This window comes from Gekko japonicus, unplaced genomic scaffold, assembly GCF_001447785.1.
Source record: "Gekko japonicus isolate JY-2015 unplaced genomic scaffold, Gekko_japonicus_V1.1 scaffold542, whole genome shotgun sequence".
NCBI lineage: Eukaryota > Metazoa > Chordata > Lepidosauria > Squamata > Gekkonidae > Gekko > Gekko japonicus.
This window is the reverse complement of record NW_015163104.1, coordinates 199,235-208,028: the sequence shown is the minus strand read 5'-3', so window position 1 is coordinate 208,028 and position 8,794 is coordinate 199,235. Positions and strand designations below refer to the sequence as shown.

The window sequence follows — 8,794 nt, the reverse complement described above, 5'->3', positions numbered from 1 at the left end:
GGGGGGGGGGGGGGGGGAGCGCGGTTTTTAACAGGCTGCTGCATGATCCACGAGCCAACCTTGTCCCACTGTGCTGAAGCTCGAGCTAGGAGGAGCAGGGAGGATGCGTGCGAGCAGGAAGCCCTCCGTCTCTGCTCCTTGGCCCCCTGGCACTGGAGGGAGGCCAATTCCAAGGGAAAGACTGCACAACTCTTTGCCCGGGCCTCGCCTCCCCGCCCGCCCACCTCCTGTGCACCCGGTGCCACCCCGGCCCAGCTTTCTTCCTCGCCCCGCAGCACCTGGAGCCCCGAAGGAGCCGGAGGGAGCGAGAGGTGAGCGGGGCTTCATCTGCCCTGGGGACGGCGACAGGTAGGAGAGGGCGGGCAAGGAGGCGGCCAGCTGTGGAGGTCTCCAGGCCCCACCGGGAGGTTGGCATCTGCGCCTCGCCTAGGGCGCAGAAACACCTCGGGCCGGCCCTGGGGACATCCTCCCTCCACCCAAAATCTTTACAGGGGAATGTCACTGATCTTGAAAGTTTAACACTGGCTTTGTGACAGCCATTACCCCAGTTGACACCCTCCTCTCAAACCTATTTGCATGCCTAGCAACCAACATATCCCAGCCTGGGAAGCCAAAAGCAGAGGGAGGAAACAGGGTTGGGTGGATAGCCTCCAAGAGGAGCCTGGAGACCTCCCAGAATCACAGCTGACCCACTCCCCTGGAGAAAATGGCTCTATGGCATTATGCCCCATGGAGGTTCCTCCCCTCCTCGAACCCCACCCAACCCAAGATCCACCCCCAGATCCCCAGGAATTCCCCAACCCAAAGATGGCAAACCTAAAGCAGGGGTCAAAAGAAAGAAAGATGGACAACAGGCACTCGAGTATCCATTCTCGTAAAATCTAGATTTTTCCACTTTCTCATCTTTTGATGGGCATGTCTGTGATAGTAGACATTTTGCTCATGTAATGGACTAAAACCACCTTTAAGGTCTTTCTCATAACACATGCATGTAAGTGAACTCCATGTATGTAAAGACACGTGCAAAACACATGGTCAAATTCTAACATTTTTGGTGGCATTTTCTGGATTGACTGCACCGGAATGGAAGAGAGTCTTACCCAAAGTATCCACATTCCCACCATCCTCCTGCAGGACTTGCCAAAACATGGTCCTTTGGCCCGGTTCCGTCAGACTCTGCTTGACTGCATCTGTCTCCCCCAAGTTAATCTGCTTCTTGGAAAAGAACAAAACACACCACCACACACAGACATCTTGTTGCACGACTAGTAGCGCGAAGGCGCAAACAGAAGATCGCACACCAGAACTCCCAAAATCCAGAGCCTTTCAAATATATAATCCTTAGTCCGCTCAAAAAAGCATCATTCAATCACCCTGATTTAGAGTCAGTAAAAGGCCTGTTAATATGTCCTCAAAACATGCATTGAGTCCAGTAGCACTCAGAGTGACAGTGGCTCTCCAGTGTAATGTCCCACTTTGGCTGTGGGTTCCCAGGTTAGAGTACTCACTGAGGCACCTGTTCTCAGGTCCATGCAGCAGAGACAAACTGGCTCAAAACATCAGCCCTTTATTTGCAAGGAGACAACTTCAACTGGCATACAGACACTGGAAAATGAAACTCCACTCCATTGAAATACATTGCTGCTCAAAAAAAGTTGCAAAGAAAATGCGGAACGGATTTTCCATTAAGGTTTCTGGACCCAGATACACTACTCTGGGACTGGAATGACAGCTCCCAGAGCAGAAGTCCATTCTCAGAACGCAGCTGCTACTCCCAGGCAATGCTCCCTCTAAGCTGTGGAGTCCTGTGAGCAAAAATTCTACTTTGTGAGCTACCGACATTAAAGTTGTGAGCAAGCGATTGGGTTACTGCATAAATTAGTCTGCTCCAGAGCCATCCTTCCTGAGCCAAGATAAAAATGTGTGAGCCAGAGGCTAAAAAACTGTGAGCTAGCTCACACTAACTCAGCTTAGAGGGAACACTGTTCCCAGGGACCATCATTCCACTCTCGGGGCTGTCATTCCAGTCCCAGAGCAGTCTGTCTGGGCCCAGAGACCTGAAAGAAAAATCCATTCCACATTTTCTTTGCAACTTTTTTTTGTGCTTTAGCCCAGAGGAGCTTCCTGCCTGAGTAGAAACCAGTGAAGACAAGGTCCAGCCAGCTGGGAAGTTCGGCAGCCCTGATCTCCCTCAGAAGGGAGAGGACAGGAGGGGATGGAGAAGAGAGCCACGGGCTTGATTAAAGCTGTGGGCAGGCCTTAGGTTTGACACCCCTGCCTTAAATCTTATACCCAGAATTAAATTTTGTTGGTCTTAAAGGTGCCACTGGACCCAAACTTTGTTCTGTTGCTTCAGACCAACACGACTACCCCACCTGAATCAATAAATGTGTGTGCGTGTAAAGTACCGTTAAGTCCTAGCTGACTTATGGTGAGAACCCTCTTGGGGTTTTCAAGGCAAGAGACTTTCAGACTAGGTGACCTCTGCGTAGCCTCTGGACTTCCTTGCGGGGGGGTGTGTCTCCCATCCAAATACTAACCAGGGCCGACCCTGCTTAGCTTCTGAGCTCTGATGAGATCAGGCTAGCCCGGGCCATCCAGATCAAGGGTTCTCACTACGTACATATGGATTAATCTCTTGTGGCGGAATAAATCACCTTTAAGCGAGCAGGCAAGAGCATTTTCATAAACTGATTTTTTTTTCTAACAGGACATCAAGATTTATTTTGTTTTGTTAGAGGCATGTGTGATGGAGAGGGTAAGCATGATTTTCTGGAAAACAACGAGGACGGGAAAACTGTTTGTTGCTTTCAGAACCAAAGCCAAGATTCTTGGGGGAATGGATCAGCTGCCAAATGGCATAGGACCTCCTCGGAAGGCCATTCTGTGGAGGCTCCGGACCTGAGCCCCTCTTGCCCAGCAAGGCCTGTTTTCTGAGAAAAAAGAGACCGTGCTTTTCAACCTTGTCTGGGAGTCACATGCATCTTCATCCTTTGAAGGATACACTGAAAAAACACAACTGTCCTGGAATCTGCCACCAGTGGGCTCAGAAATGAACCTTACCAGCCTCAGTATGGGAGACAATATGGGAAACATGGTTCATGTATGTTTACAGCAGGAGAGAGCAGGTTTTGTGTCTTTGGGAGTGACTTGATTATTTTTTTTTAAGCTTTGGGAGCGGCCAGTCACAAAATGGCAGCTCCCGTGGGTGGAGCCAGTAAAAATGGCAGCTCCCGTGGGTGGAGCCAGTCATAAAAATGGCAGCGTGTACAAAAATTGCAGTGTTTCAGAGCAGGTTTTAGTGCTTCAGTAGTAGTAGTAGTAGTAGTAGTAGTATACTTTATTGTCATTGTACATAGTACAACGAAATTAAAGATGCAATCATTTGATTTTGTGTCTTTGGGAGTGACTTTATTTATTTTTTTAAGCTTTGGGAGTGGCCAGTCACAAAATGGCAGCTCCTGTGGGTGGAGCCAGTAAAAATGGCAGCTCCCGTGGGTGGAGCCAGTCATAAAAATGGCAGCGTGTACAAAAATTGCAGTGTTTCAGAGCAGGTTTTAGTGCTTCAGTAGTAGTAGTAGTAGTAGTAGTAGTATACTTTATTGTCATTGTACATAGTACAACGAAATTAAAGATGCAATCATTTCGGTGATTTACAACAATATTCATATACACTCACACACCATTCACTACTGTCCCATAACTCCCTTAAGGTTCACATAACAACTTAAAGCCACCAATGTCACCCAAATTCCAATTTCATACAGCATTTAAGGCAATAATAGCTCTCGAATAGAAACCCTTTCCTCTGTTGTCTTCCCAGCCACTGCCATCACTCCAAATTATAACCCCCCCAATTTATCTCTCCTAAAGGGCAAAATATATAGTGGCTTACCAGGGACAGACTCCACAAAACAGGGTACCATCCTTGTCAAACATGGATCATTAAATCGTTTGTTGTTATTGTGACTCATACCCTTTTCTTTTCTCTCTCGTTAACTTATTTGCTGCATCAAGTGGATCTCAGACTTGGGAGCATACAAAATGTCTAAGCGAACAGTTAACAAACCAACGTTCCCCTCAGAGCATCGGCCTACCTTTGCCTGCCCAGCTTCAGCTGTTTCCTGTCCTTCGGGAGGAAGTGACGGAGAGAAGTGTCCTGGGCGTTTGCTTCCTCTGCCTGAGAGGAACGGAAGACAGATTTTAGATGGGGAATGAGCCTGCCATCCATATGGTGGCCAGATGTGAAGGAAGAAAAGTTCCATAGTTGTATGCAGAAGGGAATCTTGAAAGAGGCAGCGGGTGAGGGTAGGCAGCAGTGTTCCCTCTAAGCTGAGTTAGTGTGAGCTAGCTCACAGTTTTTTAGCCTCCGGCTCACACATTTTTGTCTTAGCTCAGGAAGGAGGGCCCCAGAGCAAACTAATTTATGCAGCAGCCAAATCGCTCGCTCACAACTTTAATGCCAGTGGCTCACAAAGTAGAATTTTTGCTCACAAGACTCCACAGCTTAGAGGGAACATTGGTAGACAGAGGTGTGAAAAGATGTCTCTGTGAAAATCTCCTTTTTTTGCAGAAATGGCTCAGGATCCAGGAGCCCGTCTTTGCTCACGATCCCCCTACTAAAAGGTAGCCAGTGGTTCTCCGGGAATTTTTTCCCCTTGGCCTTGTTCACAGCCGGTCCCTTTTCATGACGGGAGGTTTCCACCCAGTGACCAGACACCTGTTCCTCTTCTATTTACCCCTCAATACACGCGAAAGGGAGGTGGTGTTCCAACAAGCTCTGCTCGTACCCAGCAGCCCAGGCCTTGCCAGGGGTTCTTTTAGCCATCTTTCAAACAAATGTACATTGTTCCTGGCAGTCCTACTGAAGGAGAAATTGCCCAGGAGAAAAATGTGAATAACTGATCAAAGTGGGTAGCTTTGAAGACCTACACGTAGTGTTGACAAAAGGGTTACCATTCCCCTGGTGGGGGCAGAAGATTCCCCACCCTCAACTCCTGTTGGTGGCAGAAAAGGGGGGGGGGAATGGCAATATTGCGTGCGCCACTACTTCATTCCCAGTGAAAACCCAAAACTGATACAGGGTAGTTCTAGGGAATTTTGAAAACTCTATGGTTTTACCATTGAGTTCCCAGCATTTCCTACAACTACCCGACGTGACATAGTAGCACACGCACTGTCACCTTCTCCCATGTCCCGCCCACAAATCTACTGGTTGCCAGGCATGGCTTAGCTACCAACAACCTGGAGAAAAACTGCCCTGCCCTTGTAAGAGAGGCTTGGTAGGGTGTCCTTTACCAGCTGATGTTACTTACTTCTGTGCCATAAAAAGCTTCAGATGCCCACGTCCACACATGAATCCTCTGTTAAACGGGCAAGGCTCCCCCCCCCCCAACTTGTTGGTAACCCTATTTATATGCTACCTGGAATCTAAGGAGATGAAGCAGGACAGAACTGTTTTAATAAACACGTCTTATATGCGTTTTTGTGTTTTGACTGATTAATGGATATCCAGATTAACTTGTATACAACAGAGAGCTTTTGACTGGAGTCGTGTCAACCAAAATTCCTTCTACCACATAGCTATCAAAGAAGGCACAAGGTTGTATCAGCCAGCTCTGCCCTTTTAATTGCATGCATGGGGGGTGGGGGTGACGTCTCAGTGGGATCCTTACCCGACAAATGGATCTCCCCATCGCTGTTCTGCGTGGCTTCTTTGTAGGCTTTTCTCCGCGTGGGGTCCGGGGATTCCTCCTCTGCATTCTGGGAACCCACGTCTCGCAACAGCCCCTGAAACAGTAAAGAGGGTCCCGCTCAAGACAAGGCCGGGTGTCTAAAGGGGGAAGAGGCACCTTTCGCGATCTCAAATCTTTTGGGGGCATGACTCATGGAGGCTGCTTCTAAACAAAGAAAGCTCTTAGGACAGTGGTGTCGAACTCATTTGTTAGGATGGCCAGATCTGACATAAATGTCACTTTGTCGGGCTGGGCCACGTGGGCCATAAAACGTAACGCCAAGTACCCGAGATATAAACCGTGTATAAAGGACAGCAGCTCATAAGCTCCAAGCTGGTGTACCCGCACTGCAAGGCTAGGATGGGGCGCAGAGGAAAACCCACATGGATACACTGGAGAGCCAGTGCTGCAGCATTGGGCAGATGCTCCCACGCTGTTCGACTGCGGCAGTTGAGGTTGTTCCACCGTGCTGAAACCACAGTCGGAGTGGCTCCACCCACTCCCCTCCCCGAGCAGTCTTCTGTTCCCTCCCTCGCACCAGCTGCTCGCGGGCCACATAAGAACTCTGGATGGGCCGACTGACACCCCTGCTCTTAGGAGATCACTGAGGATCTGGCAGTAAGCAAACAGCCGGCATGTGACTGCCAAGTAGGACTGCAGGGGGTGGGCACGCGACTGGACTTTCAAGAAAGAACGTTGGGACCTGCATAGGTTAAGGGCCTCCTCCTCATCTGACCAGCATGATCATCTTTGGGGGTCCTGCTTTGGGTGCCCCCGCCGTCTGAGGCTAGATGGCGGCAATACAAGGAAGGGTCTTCTTGGTTGTGGCACCAAAACTGCAGAGCTCCCTCCCCAGGGAGATCTGTCTGTCTTCCTATATTATTGTCTTTTGCCAGCAGGCGAAGACGCCTTTGTTTTTGCCCGGCATTCCCTGACTCACCTTCCTCCTCGTTTAATTGTTATTTTAACATAGGTCCTGTTTCTGAGCTCTGACCTGGGTAGCCCAGAATAGCCTGACCTCTTCGGATCTTGGAAGCTGAGAAAGGTCAGTCCCTGTGTTAGTATTTGGATGGGAAATCACCAAGGAATACCATGGTTGCGATGCAGAGAACCATCTCGGAACCTCTCTTGCCTTGAAAACCCTACAGGATCGACGTAAGTTGGTGGATGGCAAAACCCCCCAAAGCAAACTGTTCCTAAAGGTGACGTGATGTCTTTTTAACTGCTCCCTGCCACCTTCAGGGCCCTAATCGGGTAGAAAGGGGGAACCTAACATAGATGGCCCAGGCTACCCTGAGCTCGTCAGACCTTGGAAGCTAAGCAGGGTTCACTCTGGTTAGTAATTGGATGGGAGACCACCAAGTATGGGCAGGCAATGGCAAGTCACCTCTGTTCATCTCCAGCCTTGAAAAACCTACTGGTTGCCATAAGTCGGCTGTGATCCAATGGCACTTTCCTCCACCATCCATGTTTTAATTAAATAATAAATAATATTGGAGGCAGAATTCCAACAGGTGGAGCACACCCTCCACCGCTGTTCCTGCCTGCAGGGAAAAGCTACAGCAGGGGAATCTTCTGTTCTGTCACACAGCTATTAAAGACTCTCTCATCCTGCCAGACAGAAAAGTTGGCAGTCCAAGGCTGTGCATTTCCCCCTGCATCTCTGCAACAAAAAGGGCCAGAGTTGCTCCCTCTAAGCTGTGGAGTCTTGCGAGCAAAAGTTGTGAGCGAGTGATTTGGCTGCTGCACAAATTAGTTTGCTCTGGAGTCCTCCTTCCTGAGCCGAGGCAAAAATGTGTGAGCCAGAGGCTAAAAAACTGTGAGCTAGCTCACACTAACTCAGCTTAGAGGGAACACTGCTAGAGGCACACTTTTTTTTTTACTGAAAAGGGGAATGAGATACAGCAATCTAGCACCATTAAAAAAAAACTTAAATAAGCTCTCTGAGGCAAGAGGAGCAGTGTAACACAGAGAATAATCGCCATTGTGGAACAAGCTCTCCCAATATCTACAAGACAAACCATGTTGGTTTTCTTCCGGTCAGTGATTTACTTAGAGGGAGTCCTGTTTTCAGGACAGCGGCATATACTATTTTAAATTAAACCATAGTAGCAACCCCAAACCTACCTCACAGGGTTGTTGTGAGACTCAAGGAGAGAAGTACTGCAAAGGAGTCCGTAAAGGGAAAACAGCTAGGGGATTCATAGAGAATAGACAGTATTCAAGATTGTTCTGAAAAGATTGTTAGCGTAGTCACTGATGAGGATGAACTGAAACTTGTTACCAACGCTGTCTCTTTCTGTCATAAAATATGTATCTAATTTTTAAAAATTACCACACAGGTAAATAATTGCATAATAATGATAGTGTGAAAATGAGAAGTCTGTGTGGCCATGACATTAGCATAAAAGTTCCTCCAAACTAGAGACTCTCATAAACGTGAAACTGTCAAGAACGTCTTCCTGAAATATTCAAAAGCACCAATTGGAAAGGGCATTCAGCAGAGCTGAGTTAAGCTGGTTGGTGGGAGCTCACGTTTCCTACCATACATCAGTTCTACCCATTCACAGAATGCCAACAAACCTGCCTACATTTTAGGTTCTGTTGAAGACTTTGGGGATTAACTATTAAAACCTCACCTGCCATTTCCAAGTCTCAGCACCGCCATTGTGGTTCATTAGGAAAACGTCCACCAGGGCCGCCGCTTGGGTGCAGTTCTCGGGACAGCCGGCCCTGATCCACCTCTGCAGCTCTGGGGGCAGGATGGCCAGGAACTGCTCCAGGATCAGCAGCTCCAGGATCTGCTCCTTCGAGTGCCTCTCCGGCCTCAACCACTGGCAGCAAAGCTCCTGCAGCCGGCTGTAAATCCGACGGGGGTCTTCCACCTCTCTGGAGCGGAACTGGCGGAAGTGCTGGCGCAGGGTCTCCATGCGGTTGACTTCCCAGCGCAAGATGGCCGCCTTCACTTTCCCATAATCCTCCCTGTCTCTGCCCTCCAGGGTGCCAAAGGCCTGTTGGGCTTCTCCACTCAGCGCTGGCAGGAGTCGGGCGGCCCACTC

At 49.0% G+C, this 8,794-nt stretch overlaps 1 protein-coding gene across 1 annotated transcript in view; it reads right to left on the bottom strand.

Annotated features, from left to right (window-relative positions):
- LOC107106585 (zinc finger protein 287-like) overlaps nucleotides 1-8,794 on the bottom strand; it is a 26,023-nt gene that overhangs the window by 6,736 nt on the left and 10,493 nt on the right. The window contains exons 3-6 of the mRNA XM_015406765.1: nucleotides 8,375-8,791; nucleotides 5,676-5,790; nucleotides 4,098-4,180; nucleotides 1,101-1,215 (exon numbers count right to left, since the gene is read on the bottom strand). Of these exons, the coding sequence (XP_015262251.1) occupies nucleotides 1,101-1,215; nucleotides 4,098-4,180; nucleotides 5,676-5,790; nucleotides 8,375-8,791 (730 nt within the window). The remainder of the gene's footprint in view (nucleotides 1-1,100; nucleotides 1,216-4,097; nucleotides 4,181-5,675; nucleotides 5,791-8,374; nucleotides 8,792-8,794) is intronic.